The 17,943-nt window shown below is 44.9% G+C and overlaps 1 protein-coding gene across 5 annotated transcripts in view; it reads right to left on the reverse strand.

Annotated features, from left to right (window-relative positions):
- The window catches only part of LOC121270827 (paired box protein Pax-2), a 307,118-nt gene extending 289,634 nt beyond the window's left edge, over positions 1–17,484 (reverse strand). For 3 of the 5 annotated variants that reach the window (XM_041176299.1, XM_041176302.1, XM_041176303.1), the window contains exons 1-4: positions 17,442–17,484; positions 14,421–14,586; positions 11,534–11,731; positions 1,253–1,338 (exon numbers count right to left, since the gene is read on the reverse strand). In XM_041176299.1, the coding sequence (XP_041032233.1) occupies positions 1,253–1,338; positions 11,534–11,731; positions 14,421–14,586; positions 17,442–17,484 (493 nt within the window). Of the gene's footprint in view, positions 1–1,252; positions 1,339–11,533; positions 11,732–14,420; positions 14,604–17,437 lie in introns of all 5 variants that reach the window. The other 2 variants (XM_041176298.1, XM_041176301.1) reach the window with 1 other exon arrangement.
- Positions 17,485–17,943: the final 459 nt, after the last annotated feature.

Below are 17,943 nucleotides of genomic sequence, written 5' to 3' on the forward strand. Positions count from 1 at the left end.
CCCCATCAGCTCTGCAAAATTTTCCCCTTCAAACATTTACCCAACTCCATTTTGAAAGTGACTATTGGATCTGCTTCCACAACCTTTTCAGTCAGGGTAGTCCAGATTAACTGTGGCTTTAGTTGCACACTTGCCTCTGAGTCACAAGGTTGTGGGTTTGAGGCCCATTACAGCACTTGAGTACGAAAAGCAAGGCTGACACTCCTGTGCAGTACTGTGGGAGGGGCACACTGTTGGAGGTGCAGTCGTTTGGACGAGATACTAAACCAAGGTCCCATCTGCCCTCTTAGTTGGACGTAAACATATCTGGAGTGTCACTTTGGAGCAGAGCCGGGGAGTTATTCCTTCTGCCCTGATCAATATTTATCCCTCAATCAGCATCATCAAAACAGATGGTGGGATCATTGTCGCATTACTGTTTGTGGAATCTTGCTGTGCAAAAACTGACTGTGGTATTTCCTGATTTGCGGCAGTGACTACACTCCAAAAGTACTCCCTTAGCTGCAAAACGCTTTGGGGTGTCCAGATCCCACTTAAGACGCTATATGAATGCAGCCCTTTTTTTTGTTTATACCAACCCTGTGCAGAAAAAGACCCTCCCCTGAACCTTATGTCTGCCATCTCAAATCCCTGTCCTTTGGTTATTAACTTCTTCTGCCACCGGAAGCAGCTTCTCCTTATATACTCTTGACAAAAAACCCTTCATGGTTTTGAACACCTCTATTAAATCTCCCCTTACCCTCCCTTACCCAAAGGCAACCAACCCCACCTTCTCTAGCCGCTCCACAAACAGAAGTCCTGCGTCCTTGATGCCATTCTGGCCAGTGCCCCCCCCCAACTCTCCCCTCCCCCCAACTCTCCCCCGCACCCAACTCTCCCCCCCCACCCAACTCTCACCCCCCACCCAACTCTCCCCCCCCACCCAACTCTCCCCCCCCACCCAACTCTCCCCCCCCACCCAACTCTCCCCCCCCACCCAACTCTCTCCCTCCAATCCAACTCTCTCCCTCCAATCCAACTCTCCCCCCCCCTCATCTAAAGCCTTGATATCCATCTCAAAAGTGATTCCATGAATGACTCCATACAAACACAGAAACGGGGCATCCAGGCTGTGTGCATCTGATGAATATAAACCGCAGAGCAGAAGTCTAGGATTATGATAGTGAGAGAAGAGATAGATGTGATGCACATGAAAATGATTGGCATTTCTTCCCAGGTCAGTTTTCTCTCTCTCTCTCTCTCTCTCTCTTACCTATCGTGTGCCCGGGTGCAGTGACAGCTGTGGCAGGTCCATCCGGTGAGGGATGAAAAGGCTGCTGCACTTTGGTCCGAATGATCCTGCAAACAAACCATGAAATCACATCAATTCACCTCAATGATCAGGGCGACTGACTCTACCTGGCCAGGGCTAATCTAGTTGTCGAGCGTGTAAGCAGCCGGAGATCCCCAGGCAGAACTCCCAGAGTCAAAAGCTGCGTGAGGCGGCTGGTGCTGGTAAAAAGGATGTGATTTAATTGATTCGGTGGGGCGGGGGGAGTTGGAGAAAAGTTGGGAATTAGTTGCAAGCCGAGTAATGCAAATAGAAAGCTATAAATTATTTGTGACAGGAATGCAATAGTGCTGTAATGCTGCTGGCAAGCCTTGTCCGATCACAGAATAGCCCGCCCGCACTAATGACACTTTGAAGGGGATTCGCTCCCGACCCACTGGAAACGGCCGGAGTGGTGACCACAGACCAAACGCGACCCTTTGAGCCAAGGGAACGCGATTGCACAGCAGGAGTGTAAGGAAGTTATATTTATGTAGAGGTTTATTCCAACAATTAGTTTTACAACGAAAAGAAAACCTCAAGTATTTTTGAGGAGAAATATAAACTCTTATTTCTCGCTGCGTCAGGTCCTGTGCAAACATACAGTTAACATCAAAATGTCCAAATGTGTAAGAAGCATCCCGCTCAAAGTTTGGGCTGTGTAAGTTAATTGACGCACACTAATATGTTGTTAAATAATGACAGATCTTTAGTAAATGGCTCTCTCTCTCTCTCTCTCTGGTTCTCTATTGTTCCCCTCCCTTTATCTCGTTTTCTATCTCCCCTCACCCCCACTTTCCCCACTGCGTTGACAGCCGCTCACTTTAAGCCTCCCGATTCTCCAACAAGCGCAACCCTGCTCCACGCGCGACCGCTGGACACTGAATGTCTTCATGGGCTGTTCCACCACGGGAGTTTCACCGCCCCGAAGTGAGACTTTTCAAGTTTCCCCCTGCCCTTGCCCTACCCTGCCCTCAACTGTCCAGCCCTGGGATACTGTGGGCGCGAAGCTCCTGCTCCTGACTGCCCAGCACCCTGAGGCCAAGTGTGGTGACCCCACCCCCCCAGAGCGGCCTGTTTGAGATCTGTAGTGGCATCGGAGCACTCGGAACCCCTTCCCTCTCACATGTACCGAGCCTTATACCAGCCTTGGCGGGGGAGGGAGTCTGATTTAAATACATTCCGAAAACCGACTCCCCCCCCATGTTATTGTGCGACCTCTAACACTTGGCATCCCGAGTAGGAGTTCATATAAAAACAGTCAATATACATCAAACACTCATTGATTTTAATGGCCACAAGATCGCCCACAATCTCCCTAGTAATGTCCTTGGGGCTATACGGCACAAGCTACAGGACTTATCAAAAAACATGTATCAATATTTTATTTGGATTTTCAAATTCCTCCATAACTGTTATTTGACCTATTGACTCGCGCCAGCAACATAAATTCAGCGACTTTATTCGGAATCCATGTCCTGGATATTGAATAAGCAATTTAGAAGGGTGAATTAATGAGTTGGCCGTTCGGGAAAATTCCCTGAAGAAATATTAAAATTGCTTTGAGTCGGAATCAATAGAACCGAGAGAAGGGCTTGTTTTTTTTTAATGGCCACCAGCCGTTTGGTTTTAATCCCTGACTGCAAAGCAACAACATAGTCAAGCCCTGTCTAGTTGTACTCTTTAAAAATTCATGCAGGGCGAACGTTTAACTACAATGTGTACTTGCCAATGTAATGATCTGAGATAATCGGTGTATATTGAATTAAAACTCAACACTGTAAAGCAACGCCCTTTCATTAAAGCTAAAAAAAAATACATTTAATTGTATTTCTTCTGTATGAACACCAGCCCTTGCAGCCAACTCGATTTCTTTCAACTCCACTCCAATTTAATTGGAACTGAAAAGTTTTACAACGCTCTGTAATGCGATTAATCCACACTTTCAGTGTACCCCGCACATATGTTGGAAACTGTCCTTATGAAGGGAACAACGCAGCAAGGCAATGGATTCTTTTTTTCAACCTGTTTTCTTTTTTAAACACACACACACACACACATACTTCCCGTAAAACGCTGCCCCCGTCTCCAAAGATCTCATTAGAATGTACTGCTGATGCCAGCATTAACAAGTCCAGTGCAAGCAAAGTTCATTAACTGCAGCCCAGCACTCACTCTCTCTCTCTCTCTTAACATTCCCTTCGCCCCAACATACCCCTCCCTTGCCCCACCAGCTCCTTCCCAATGAACCTTTCTCGTGTCTCAACTGGGAATAAACCCAAAATACAAGAGGTTTTCAATTACGTTTTCTTATTTTTTTTTTAGCTTTTTGTTTACCCCCGGTTGAATCTCAGTCATTTTTAGTGTTTGGAAATGTGAGAGAGAGAGAGAGAGAGAGAGTAAAGGCAATGCTTTCTAAGCAGTTGCAAAGCTGGGTTTGTGGAGCGTTTAGCCACTGTCTCTCTGGCCTGGTGACGGAGAAGGACATAGCGAGAGCCCAGGGGTAGTGGATGGCTGGAAACTCGGCTGGTTAGGGTGGGGACAAAAAAACAGGAAAAACCGGGGAAAAGCCTAATCTCAAATCGGAGCAAGAGCCTCTCCGAAAGCAAATGTTGGAGACCCGCTGTTTAAAACACCTGTTAGGCATTTGAAAAGTGCGACTTGCAGACACGAAAATAAATAGAATTGATTTGTGTTTTTTTCCTGTTTGCTCTCTGCACAAAAGCGGATCCGTTGAACTAGTTTTAAGTTAAACGCAAACGGATATTATTGGTCGCCGGCGTGAAGTGTGAATTAAACCCCTTTCCTGGGACCAGACACTAGTCACTAACTGTTGCTCGTATTTTTCTTTAATTTTACAATTGTTTTTCCAACATTCTACGAATTGATGGAAAGCCATAACGATCGAACTGAATACATCCAGTGGATCTTCCTTTATCTATTATCCAGGAACGAAATCAAAAGCGGGGGTGAAACACAACCGGTCTCCCGTGATCTTACCGATATTTCCAAAAATTCAACATTCTGTCACCTCCACCTGGAAGCGCCGTCCGGACGTGTTACTAAGTGAAGGGCGCTCTAAATGAAAGGTGCTGTAAGAGTGCAGCTTTGGCAAAGCAGAAATTCTGAACTATTTCAGATTTTTGTGTGTCTCCACAACAAAACTCAAAAAGCTTATTTCTCGTGCATTAACCGGTCTAATGATACTGTTATAATCAGAGGGCCCTGAAGTGGGAACTATTCTAATCGGGCGCAGGTGCACCAAGAAAGGTGAACGGTTCAACTCTCAGGCATTAAAAATGTGCAAAGCCCCAGATATTAAATCTTGGCGGGAGTGGGCCGATATGGTTCTACACCTCCTCGGGAGCTCACTAAGTGTTTCACCAAGTGCTTTTCCCTTTCTGTCCAATTTCAACAATTTAGGAATTAACCGACTGAGCCGGGCGTAGATTTGATTCTGCTATTCATTCGGAGACCTTAAGGAATCAGGTGTCGGGCGCTAAGAAAACTCTTTTTTACATGGATGGGGGGAGAGACAGGCTTTCGAAAGCTTGTCAGTCTATATTCTTATCAGCTGGAGTAACTTTGGTCCTGGTGGGGGATAGTTTGGTGGGTTTGACGGCTGAGATGTGTGTGTGTTTAGGTAGGGGGGAGCCGCTAATTTCAGTGCAGATGTAGAGGCGCGGTGTGCGGTTTCACATCGCTGAAGTTCACTGAACTCCAGACAAAGTGTGCATTCACACAACAAGCCAACTGCATTACTGTTAAAAAGGTTCGCATTCCTCCGAGATCCCAGATTCGCTATTTCGGCCGAGCAAAAACTTTTTTCTCCCTTAAAAAAAAAACTTTTCTCTTTTTTAAAAAAAAAAGTTTTAAAGGAAAAATGATGAAAACAAAACGGCGAGTAAACTAGAGAGAGAGAGAGAGAATGGAGAGAGAGAGAATGGCGTGAGAGAGGTAGAGAGAGAGAATGGAGAGAGAGAGAATGGCGTGAGAGAGGTAGAGAGAGAGAATGGCGTGAGAGAGGTAGAGAGAGAGAATGGCGTGAGAGAGGTAGAGAGAGAGAATGGCGTGAGAGAGGTAGAGAGAGAGAATGGCGTGAGAGAGGTAGAGAGAGAGAATGGCGTGAGAGAGGTAGAGGTAGAGAGAATGGAGTGAGAGAGGTAGAGGTAGAGAGAATGGAGTGAGAGAGGTAGAGGTAGAGAGAATGGAGTGAGAGAGGTAGAGAGAGAGAGAATGGAGTGAGAGAGGTAGAGAGAGAGAGAATGGAGTGAGAGAGGTAGAGAGAGAGAGAATGGAGTGAGAGAGGTAGAGAGAGAGAGAATAGAGAGAGAGAATGGAGAGAGAGGTAGAGAGAGAATGGAGAGAGAGAGGTAGAGAGAGAGAGAATGGAGAGAGAGGTAGAGAGAGAGAGAGAATGGAGTGAGAGGGGTAGAGAGAGAGAATGGAGTGAGAGAGGTAGAGAGAGAGAATGGAGTGAGAGAGGTAGAGAGAGAGAATGGAGTGAGAGAGGTAGAGAGAGAGAATGGAGTGAGAGAGGTAGAGAGAGAGAATGGAGTGAGAGGTAGAGAGAGAGAATGGAGTGAGAGGTAGAGAGAGAGAATGGAGTGAGAGAGGTAGAGAGAGAGAGAATGGAGTGAGAGAGGTAGAGAGAGAGAGAGAATGGAGTGAGAGAGGTAGAGAGAGAGAGAATGGAGTGAGAGAGGTAGAGAGAGAGAGAATGGAGTGAGAGAGGTAGAGAGAGAGAGAATGGAGTGAGAGAGGTAGAGAGAGAGAGAATGGAGTGAGAGAGGTAGAGAGAGAGAATGGAGTGAGAGAGGTAGAGAGAGAGAGAATGGAGTGAGAGAGGTAGAGAGAGAGAGAATGGAGTGAGAGAGGTAGAGAGAGAGAATGGAGTGAGAGAGGTAGAGAGAGAGAGAATGGAGTGAGAGAGGTAGAGAGAGAGAGAATAGAGAGAGAGAATGGAGAGAGAGGTAGAGAGAGAGAGAATGGAGAGAGAGGTAGAGAGAGAGAGAATGGAGTGAGAGAGGTAGAGAGAGAGAATGGAGTGGGAGAGGTAGAGAGAGAGAATGGAGTGAGAGAGGGAGAGGTAGAGAGAGAGTGGAGTGAGAGAGAGGTAGAGAGAGAGTGGAGTGAGAGAGAGGTAGAGAGAGAGTGGAGTGAGAGAGAGGTAGAGAGAGAGTGGAGTGAGAGAGAGGTAGAGAGAGAGTGGAGTGAGAGAGATAGAGAGAGAGTGGAGTGAGAGAGGTAGAGAGAGAGTGGATTGAGAGAGGTAGAGAGAGAATGGATTGAGAGAGGTAGAGAGAGAATGGATTGAGAGAGGTAGAGAGAGAATGGATTGAGAGAGGTAGAGAGAGAATGGATTGAGAGAGGTAGAGAGAGAATGGATTGAGAGAGGTAGAGAGAGAATGGATTGAGAGAGGTAGAGAGAGAATGGATTGAGAGAGGTAGAGAGAGAATGGATTGAGAGAGGTAGAGAGAGAATGGATTGAGAGAGGTAGAGAGAGAATGGATTGAGAGAGGTAGAGAGAGAATGGATTGAGAGAGGTAGAGAGAGAATGGATTGAGAGAGGTAGAGAGAGAATGGATTGAGAGAGGTAGAGAGAGAATGGATTGAGAGAGGTAGAGAGAGAATGGATTGAGAGAGGTAGAGAGAGAATGGATTGAGAGAGAGGTAGAGAGAGAATGGATTGAGAGAGAGGTAGTGAGAGAATGGAGTGAGAGAGAGGTAGTGAGAGAATGGAGTGAGAGAGAGGTAGTGAGAGAATGGAGTGAGAGAGAGAATGGAGTGAGAGAGAGGTAGTGAGAGAATGGAGTGAGAGAGGTAGAGAGAGAATGGAGCGAGAGAGGTAGAGAGAGAGAGAATGGAGCGAGAGAGGTAGAGAGAGAATGGAGCGAGAGAGGTAGAGAGAGAGAGAATGGAGCGAGAGAGGTAGAGAGAGAGAGAATGGAGTGAGAGAGGTAGAGAGAGAGAGAATGGAGCGAGAGAGGTAGAGAGAGAGAGAATGGAGCGAGAGAGGTAGGGAGAGAGAGAATGGAGCGAGAGAGGTAGGGAGAGAGAGAATGGAGCGAGAGAGGTAGAGAGAGAGAGAGAGAGAGAGAGAATGGAGTGAGAGAGGTAGAGAGAGAGAATGGAGTGAGAGAGGTAGAGAGAGAGAATGGAGTGAGAGAGGTAGAGAGAGAGAATGGAGTGAGAGAGGTAGAGAGAGAGAATGGAGTGAGAGAGAGGTAGAGAGAATGGAGTGAGAGAGGTAGAGAGAGAGAGAATGGAGTGAGGTAAAGAGAGAAACAAAATGGAATGAGAGGTAGAGAGAGAGAGTGGAGTGAGGAGGTGGAGAGAGAGAGAAGTTAGAGAGAGAGAATGGAGTGAGAGGAGTTAGAGAGAGAGAGAGAGAATGGAGTGAGAGGAGTTAGAGAGAGAGAGAGAGAGAATGGAGTGAGAGGAGTTAGAGAGAGAGAGAGAGAGAATGGAGTGAGAGGAGTTAGAGAGAGAGAGAGAGAGAATGGAGTGAGAGGAGTTAGAGAGAGAGAGAGAGAATGGAGTGAGAGGAGTTAGAGAGAGAGAATGGAGTGAGAGGAGTTAGAGAGAGAATGGAGTGAGAGGAGTTAGAGAGAGAATGGAGTGAGAGGAGTTAGAGAGAGAGAATGGAGTGAGAGGAGTTAGAGAGAGAGAATGGATTGAGAGAGGTAGAGAGAGAATGGATTGAGAGAGGTAGAGAGAGAATGGATTGAGAGAGGTAGAGAGAGAATGGATTGAGAGAGGTAGAGAGAGAATGGATTGAGAGAGAGGTAGTGAGAGAATGGAGTGAGAGAGAGGTAGTGAGAGAATGGAGTGAGAGAGAGAATGGAGTGAGAGAGAGGTAGTGAGAGAATGGAGTGAGAGAGGTAGAGAGAGAGAATGGAGTGAGAGAGGTAGAGAGAGAGAATGGAGTTAGAGAGGTAGAGAGAGAGAATGGAGTGAGAGAGGTAGAGAGAGAATGGAGCGAGAGAGGTAGAGCGAGAGAGGTAGAGAGAGAGAGAATGGAGCGAGAGAGGTAGAGAGAGAGAGAATGGAGCGAGAGAGGTAGAGAGAGAGAGAATGGAGCGAGAGAGGTAGAGAGAGAGAGAATGGAGCGAGAGAGGTAGAGAGAGAGAGAATGGAGTGAGAGAGGTAGAGAGAGAGAGAATGGAGCGAGAGAGGTAGAGAGAGAATGGAGCGAGAGAGGTAGGGAGAGAGAGAATGGAGCGAGAGAGGTAGGGAGAGAGAGAATGGAGCGAGAGAGGTAGAGAGAGAGAGAGAATGGAGTGAGAGAGGTAGAGAGAGAGAGAATGGAGTGAGAGAGGTAGAGAGAGAGAATGGAGTGAGAGAGGTAGAGAGAGAGAGAATGGAGTGAGAGAGGTAGAGAGAGAGAGAATGGAGTGAGAGAGGTAGAGAGAGAGAATGGAGTGAGAGAGGTAGAGAGAGAGAGAATGGAGTGAGAGAGGTAGAGAGAGAGAGAATGGAGTGAGAGAGGTAGAGAGAGAGAATGGAGTGAGAGAGGTAGAGAGAGAGAGAATGGAGTGAGAGAGGTAGAGAGAGAGAGAATAGAGAGAGAGAATGGAGAGAGAGGTAGAGAGAGAGAGAATGGAGAGAGAGGTAGAGAGAGAGAGAATGGAGTGAGAGAGGTAGAGAGAGAGAATGGAGTGGGAGAGGTAGAGAGAGAGAATGGAGTGAGAGAGGGAGAGGTAGAGAGAGAGTGGAGTGAGAGAGAGGTAGAGAGAGAGTGGAGTGAGAGAGAGGTAGAGAGAGAGTGGAGTGAGAGAGAGGTAGAGAGAGAGTGGAGTGAGAGAGAGGTAGAGAGAGAGTGGAGTGAGAGAGATAGAGAGAGAGTGGAGTGAGAGAGGTAGAGAGAGAGTGGATTGAGAGAGGTAGAGAGAGAATGGATTGAGAGAGGTAGAGAGAGAATGGATTGAGAGAGGTAGAGAGAGAATGGATTGAGAGAGGTAGAGAGAGAATGGATTGAGAGAGGTAGAGAGAGAGAATGGAGTGAGAGAGGTAGAGAGAGAGAATGGAGTGAGAGAGAGGTAGAGAGAATGGAGTGAGAGAGGTAGAGAGAGAGAGAATGGAGTGAGAGAGGTAGAGAGAGAGAGAATGGAGTGAGGTAAAGAGAGAAACAAAATGGAATGAGAGGTAGAGAGAGAGAGTGGAGTGAGGAGGTGGAGAGAGAGAGAAGTTAGAGAGAGTGAATGGAGTGAGAGGAGTTAGAGAGAGAGAGAGAGAATGGAGTGAGAGGAGTTAGAGAGAGAGAGAGAGAATGGAGTGAGAGGAGTTAGAGAGAGAGAGAGAGAGAGAATGGAGTGAGAGGAGTTAGAGAGAGAGAGAGAGAGAATGGAGTGAGAGGAGTTAGAGAGAGAGAATGGAGTGAGAGGAGTTAGAGAGAGAATGGAGTGAGAGGAGTTAGAGAGAGAATGGAGTGAGAGGAGTTAGAGAGAGAGAATGGAGTGAGAGGAGTTAGAGAGAGAGAATGGAGTGAGAGGAGTTAGAGAGAGAGAATGGAGTGAGAGGAGTTAGAGAGAGAGAATGGAGTGAGAGGAGTTAGAGAGAGAGAATGGAGTGAGAGGAGTTAGAGAGAGAGAATGGAGTGAGAGGAGTTAGAGAGAGAGAGAGAATGGAGTGAGTGAGGAGGTAAAGAGAGCTAATGGAGTGAGAAGGGAGAGGGAGATTGGAGTGAGAAGGGGGAGAAAGATTGTAGTGAGTGAGGAGGTAAAGAGAGAATGGAGTGAATGAGGAAATAGAGAGAGAATGGAGTGAATGAGGAGGTAGAGAGAGAGAATGGAGTGAGAAGGGAGCGAGAGATTGGAGTGAGTGGGGCGGTAAAGAGAATGGAGTGAATGAGGTGTTAGAGAGAGAATTAATTAAGGAGGTAGAAAGCAATAAAAAAAGGAGTAAATGAGGGAGAGAAGAGAGAGGGGGAAGAGACAGACATGCACGCAGAAAAACTCCAAGGGATTGTTTTGCAGTGATTATTTTTTTCTCTGTATAATAAGTTTTCAACTTCAGCAGCTAAAAGGTTGGATCATAATTAATAAAAACCCAAATTCTCTCGTGCGCCTTTCAGAAGCGGCCTCTGCAAATTCGAACTAAAGATCTGGCCCTCCCCTGTAAGGAAAGAGAATGGGGGCATTTGGCTCCGGCTCTGGTTTCTTTGGGTGTTTCTCGCTCTAACACAGCTCTCCCTGTGTTGTGTTACCAACGCCGGCCGCCTCGACCCGTCTAATTTTCGGCAAACGCAGCCCCCGGGGATGTTTGGGGGGGGTCCATTCTCAGTCCCTTTCCCTGATAGCGTTCGCCACACTAAATCACAGGGGAGTGAGTACCAGCAACGCCCAAGCTGCAGTCTTTAAATCAATGTCCGTCTAGAGCCTCCTTAATCGTTTACATTTCCACCAATTTGCAATTCTATTAAAACAGCGAAGAGGGCATTGCATCCGGGTCTTATTCACCTGGTACTCCCGTCTAATTCCCTGTGATCCCAGGTGAGTTCAGAATAGAGGCCGGCACATCAGACATTTGCTATGTTCTCATTAGGAGCCAATGTTTCAGAATTAAAAATTATATTTGGCTGATTAGACATATTTCCAGATCCCTCTTTTCGCATTGTATATAAACAGACACTGTACCTGACTAGCTATGTTGCTTTGAAGAAGCGGTGTGTTTGGAATAGATTTTTTTTTGGACAGAACATTCAGTGCCTCCTGACCATATCAGTCGAGGTATTTCATAATTGAAATGTATTTTTTTCTCCCCTCTCTCTGTAGATACACTGCCAGGTACTTCCTCTACCTCTGCCCTTCTCTCTCACTCTCTCTCCCTCCCTCTCTCCCGTCCAAGTGCACTTTTGGCTAGATTGGCTGAATGGGTGTTCCGTTCTGCTGAATCTCATTACTCCTATAGTTAGAGTGGCGGTCGGATTAGACTATTTTCTCTTTCGCTGAACATCAGGGTTAAATATCACACAGGTTTACGCGATTGAATCGTTTTTTTTTATATATATATGAGTTTGACGTACATGTTCTTGATGAAATATGCATCTCTTCCGATTTATTTGCAAAGTTCTTATTATGTCGAAACTAATTATAAACCTGATGATTCAACCATGCATTAATGGAACGAGGATAATTCTCTCGCTTTCTCTATTTATTTCTCTGGATGTGTTTTTTTTAATATATAAATGAAGCTTCTGGAGACAGTTCGCCGGGCTGTACCTGTTGATGGAGCTGACGCTGGGCACACTATCATTGTCGCAAATCCCCTCGGCCAGGAGTCGGTCCCGGATCTCCCACGCGAACATGGTCGGGTTCTGGCGCTTGTACTCGGCGATTTTGTCCACCACCTTCGGGGTCGCAACCTTGGGCTTTGAGCCCCCAATGACACCGGGCTTGATGCTGCCCGTCTCATAGTATCTGATAGGGTAGAAAAACCAGAGAAACGAAAAACAGATAACAAGTAAAACTTCAGCAAAGAGCGGTCTCATTCCCGCACTCGCCTGGCTTTTTACACAGTGAGCGGGAAATTGGGCTCCTCTGCTATTCTATCTATAGAAATTATATACAGATATTAATTACACAACTGTATCTCTTGTATAATTACATTTAAGGGAACGGCAGCAAAACCCGACCTCGCTCGTTATTTACAACCTCATAAAACGGATATGGAATAGTAAAACACAAATAAATCAGTATGTGTATGCAGAGGTATTAACCTGACTGTTACAGTCCTGCCCGTCCTGAAACAAACCGCCACTTCGGCTGGGAGATTAGAAAGCTAAGGGCAGCCATGCACATCCTTCTCTTTTTTTTTAAATACGGGGAAACAATTTTGCTAAGGGTATAATTAATATTAAAAATTGACAAGATTTTTAGTGCCGAATTTTGCCTTTGGTGATTTGTGGCTGGCGGGCGGGGGAGGTGAAGTATCGAAGTTTCCGCTCTTTTTCCAGCCCCCTATCTGCCAAGAGAGAGAGATAGGAGGAGGAACAGAACTGGGAATGAGAGCAAGAGGAAGCCAGGGGACTTTAAGCGCGCTCTTTGGTTGTGTGTGTGTGTGTGTGTGTGTGAAAGTTTATTTATTTCTCCGTCCTTATGCGCTGTTGGTTTTCTGTCTGGAAATTAAAGGCCTTTCTTTAAAGGTAATGGTTCCTTTCAATCCTCCCTGCATTATCTGATGTGAAACCTGAATCCAGACGCACATGTCATAGTGTGAACAGCAATTGTATCGCTGGCTTTAACAGAGTTTTATTTACCCCACTGTCACCCAAACAGGCCCCCCAGCTTCGGTGCGTTTTTTGGTAAAGAACTGGGCAACAGGGCAGGTTAGATTGTGAAAACTCATGAATAGGAGGGAATAAAATGGAATTTGCCTCCCTGTGCCTTGTTCGATTTGGGCCCGTCAGTGGAAGGTCAAAATTTAAGTAACAATCCAAAGCGGATTGCATTTCTAGCACGGCTTTAACTCGGTTTAAGTTAGTTAAGTAACTGCATCGGGTCAACACGTTGACCAAAACAGCTGTGATTGAACACAGCATTATTATTTTTTTTTAATTGTAGCTTACACCCACCCCAGTCAGCGTCTGCACACGCGCGACATGGTAGAGTCAAAAACTTTGAAGGCGTGAACACACTTTAAACGAATGAGCACCTGTCCCGGGGCAAACAGGCCAGCGTTCAGACTGGGCGATGCCGGCCTGATTATTAGGGGTTCGCATATGGCGAAGGCGAGTGGATAACATGTACACCTTGTCCTGCCCGCCCCCAACACTGTGCATTCCCAATGGCGACACGCGATAATGAGCTGTTTCAACTGCACACATGTATTCACTTTGGACACAATACAATCAGTGATTACAGGCCACTAAATTCTCAGCGTGGTGCTGGCAATTTGAAACTTCCCCCCCCACCCCACCCCAATTACCAATGCGAATTATAGCCTGTTTGATTTCGAATATAACGACTTTCAGTTGTCCACGTCGGCCAATAATAATGCATTTAAAATAAACACTCAGATTAAAGGAACACCGGTTGGGAAGTGACAGCCAGAGAGAACTCAGCAACACTTATTCGTCTGAAGATTTCAATTTTTAGTTTCACAAGAGGCCCATCGTTTTTTTTCTTTTTGCTAAACAACACGGTTGAAACATCAGTTGTTAAAAAATATTACTCTGGGCTCAGCTTTCATTGTCCGGAAGATTTTATTTAAAAAAAACGCAAAAAAAAAATTATTATTGGTTTTGAAGGCAATCTCCACTATCCGTTCAGCTCCCTTTTAAATTGTTAAAATACCTCTGTCGTTGCATGGGGAAAACGGCATTCCTGAGTTAAAGGCTTAATCCTGTTTGAAAAGAGCTGTTTCCCCTATGGAAGGAGTCGGACTGCGGGGTTACACTCCCAGGCGGTAGTGTTTTTTTTTAAAAAATACAGTCCACGCGCAATTCCACCTGTTCGACCCAAACTGCAACTATTTGCATAAACCATGCCAACCTCGAAGGCCTGGCATCGAACTGCAAATCCCCCCTCCTTCCCTCCCAGACCCTAATTGGTAAGTGATTTCTTCTGTTCGAGTCAATCTGATCTACTTTAGGCTGAAATGTGTTCACAATTAGACGTGTCACTTTTTTTAAAATAAAAAGGGTTTGAATTTTTCCACTGATCTGATGCTCAGGACAGATCGGAGCTTCTGTCTGTGAGCGTTTGCACTTGCCTGCTGTTTTTTTTTGGGGGGGGGGGGGTATTTTTCTCTCTCTGGATTATCCATATCACTTTGCCCGGTTTCCTCTGTTGTTTAATAAGCGTTAATACTTCTCTAGTAAGCCTGTCTATAACTGTGATTATAAAATAGGGTTTTTTTTAAATTAAAATCCCCGATGCTAATTACTTTGATTTAACTTTCGATACCAGAACATTGGAATTGTGCGAGGAAAGGACACTGATCTCAGGATGGTTGAAAGTAAGTGGGGAGGGTACATTTTATGGGTCCTGCCACCTCCATAGCGCCAATCTCACATATTAGCTCCGGGATCATTTTGTGTATTGTTATTAATATGATTCCCCCTCCCCCACTTTATTTGGTGGTTTATTTTTTTCTCTCTCCCCTCACCTGCCCAGTATTTTGCTGACACAGCCGTGGCTGACCCGCAGTTGCCGTGAGATGTCACAGGGTCTGACTCCCTGGTGTGCGAGTTCCACGATGCGCTGTCTCACCACGTCAGGAAGAGGCCTGCCATTTACAAATACTCCTCCCAGCTGATTCACACCCCCATGCCCTGCAAAACACACACAACTGAACTCATCCCAGGTAGAACTGCAACCTGAAAGAGAGAAAAAACAAGAGAAAGGGAGGGGAGGGAGGGAGGAAGGGGTGATACAAAAGAAATAAAAGAATGGAAGGGAGAGAGGGGGGGGGAAGGAAGGATGGGGAATAGAGAAAAAAAAGAACGAGAGGAAAAAGAAATCGAAAGTATGGAATAAAGAAATTACATATATGTGGACACGTGCAGTAAAACATATAGCGATACATATTTAACTTCATAAATTTCACACATTAACTTAAATATAATGGCACATGAAATGCCTTCGTTTAAGGCTATTTAGTTTTCATTTATTGATTCATTCTTCCTTTTAAGGAAAGTAAAGCTAGTATATTTATATAAACAAATAAAATCTCTGGCACCAGCTGTCATTCGGCTGCATTAATAAATCTAATACATGACGTGGCAGTTTTAACTAAGAAATATTCAATATACTTTGAAAAACGAGCATCATTTTTTTTTCAAAAAAAGAGATCTGCGTTTAACACTTTGAATTAGGTCCCATTTTCATTGTCGAGCGGGTCTTGATTGTATAGAGTGTGTGTGTGTGTGTGTTTGACGGCGCGGTAAGATGATCTGTTTGTTAAATTTATGCGGAAAGATCGCATAAAGCGGCGAATTACAAATATGCAGGATTCCCTCGCTGCAGGGCTACATAAAGCCCGCTAAAAATTCCTGTCTCGGTTTCATCTGTTTCTCCTATTGTGTGTGTGTGTGTGTGTGTGAGAGAGAGAGAGTCTCCCTTACTGGGGTGCACGGGTTAAGCATTTTCCCATTGTCTTTCTCTGAAGAAATGAGCAATTTCAGCGAGAGGAAAGATTTCAAAGAAACAAAAAAAAAATAGGCAACTTCACCAAGAAGGGAAATTGATATATTTCTGTATGATTTATAATATGCTGGTGTTAATGAATGGAACACATAAATTACTATCTGTATGAAGGACGCATATGCTGGACCCCAATTAATGAAATCCACCAAATATTTACATTTAAAAACTTGCGTCCACAATTGATGTGGCGAGTCCAAAATAACATATCCTTGTCTGCTAAGAGTTTTATAGCAGCGCCGAACGTGTGAAAGTGTTGTTATTTATTGTAGGTATTCTGCTTAGGAAGGGACAGGAAGAATTATCTCAAATGCCCCGGTATGTTTACAAGCCCTGTGACTCTCAGAAAGAAAACCGACCAAGGAGCTTTCACGTGAGAGAGCACGATTATCTCCAGATTCCTAATGTGCTTGCTCGGGGTGATTTGCAAGTTCGTTATGTGTTTGTGAAGGGGTGGCCGTGGTATTTCGGCAGTACCCCCACTTCAAACAGTAATTTAGTGATGTCAGCCGCCCTCATCCAAGTCTCAATTGCCCTTACATCGACCCAGGTCGGAAGATTATAAATATGGATTTTTGAAGGAGCATCTCGAACAGATTTTTTTTTAAAAATTCTCTCTCAAGCTTTCTCTAGTCTCGCGAAAGCATTAAACCTCGGTTCTAATTGCAATGTTAAGAAACGAGTTAAAAGATTTGCAGAAGTCTCTCCCATGGAAATAACGCTGGAAGTGCCGGGGTAAATATTAGCTAATGATACTTGGCTGTTCGCAGTTACCCTCCGCTCTCCGATATGTGGTTTGAAGTTACTGTCTGGCAAAACTCCTATCAGATTCATCATCAATAATTCAGACCAGTTTTGATATCTTAGATTACGGATTATTTGAAGGCCGTATCATCAAAGGAAGATTAGGATAAATAATTAAAAAGCATTTTACGCTGTAATACGTGAAAGCGAGTCTTTCCATTAATATCTATATATATATATATATAATAAACAACCACAAAATGTGAATCAATTTGTATTTTCCCAGACCTGTGTTACATTCTAACGAGGCTAATATGAATTACAAAGTGATTTTGCTAATTAACTATGGGACTATATATATATATATATATATATGTCTGCTATCCATAAACATATCTATAGATCTATTATGTTACAGCAGTCAGTCAGTGTTGTGGTTTATAGTGTTTCGAGATTTCTAATACTATGGGACCCTACACGTGGCGAACGGGGAAATTAGGGAGCGGAGTGAGGCGACACTTGGTGAATGTCGTCTACAATAAAACGACCGGAGGAAATTATTTTATTAGGATTCGAACTCCCGGCGCTCCTTGTAAATTGAATCCCAAATGGTTAGCGACTTTAACAAGCGAAGACAAGCAGCTGGAAGCCGGGGAGTCGAAAACCCGGCAAAAAGGCGAACCTCTCCTACCTGTATGTAACTGACAGCGCGACAGGACGAATATTGGGGGGGGGGGGGGGAATTTGTAAAGGGAGCTTGGCTAATATGGATGGCGAGAAACACATTCGCTCTCCCTCTGGTATTGAGCCGAGGCAGGCAGGCAGGCAGGCAGGCGGGCGGGCGGGGAAGAGGAAAGTTGAATAACCCCCTTAAAAATACATACAACTCCTGGGAGCTTTAATCATTCAGTCTCCCTGAGTAGGGCAGTTGTATTTTGCCTGTTCAAAAGTCTTCAAATTCTCATTCAGTAAGTGCCGTGGTGTTTTTGAAATTAATCTAAACAGCGTGTACATGCATATTTAAATCGAAGTGGCGTTTTGACAAGTAAATTGTTCCTGTCCTTTTTATTTAATATTCGCCCTGTTATAAACTGATGTAGATCTCGTTATATCTCGGCGTAATTAAATATATTAGCAATTGTAAATAGAAAGTTTTATTAATTTGCGTCTTGCAGGGCTAATATTTTACTTAAAATAGGCTTTACTGGCGTTAGAAAAAAAAATACAATTGCCTACTCACTGTGCATAGCTGAGAAAGGATCTGCTTTGCAATGTATATCCATGTATGCCAACGCTACAGAAATGAGAGGGGTTGCGTCCGCCGTCTCGTCTTTTAATTAAACGCTTGCGTTAATGCAGAAAAAAAAAACATTGACTTGCAAACAAGAAAACACAAAAAAACTTTTTTTTCTCTCTCAGCTGTGGCGGCGACCCGAAAAAAAAAATAATCAAACTATTCCGGTAAAGAAAGTTAAGTGACTGGGCTCCCCTTCTCCTCACTCACTCACTCACTCAGTCCTCTGCTCGGAGAGATAGGGGAGCGGTCGACAATCGGACAGGTGGGACGCATGTCCGTCCACTTTTCTGAAATGTTTTTGGAGCAAATAGGCATCAGTCGGAAACCAAGGCTCGGATTTATAGACTGTTTAGAGAGAGAAAAAAAAACGCACACGCAGTGACGGGAAATGAATGCGCGATACGTCGCTTTGGCAGTTTCACTGTCCTCTGAACATTTTACACCT

This window comes from Carcharodon carcharias, chromosome 28 (genome assembly GCF_017639515.1).
Source record: "Carcharodon carcharias isolate sCarCar2 chromosome 28, sCarCar2.pri, whole genome shotgun sequence".
Classification (NCBI taxonomy): domain Eukaryota; kingdom Metazoa; phylum Chordata; class Chondrichthyes; order Lamniformes; family Lamnidae; genus Carcharodon; species Carcharodon carcharias.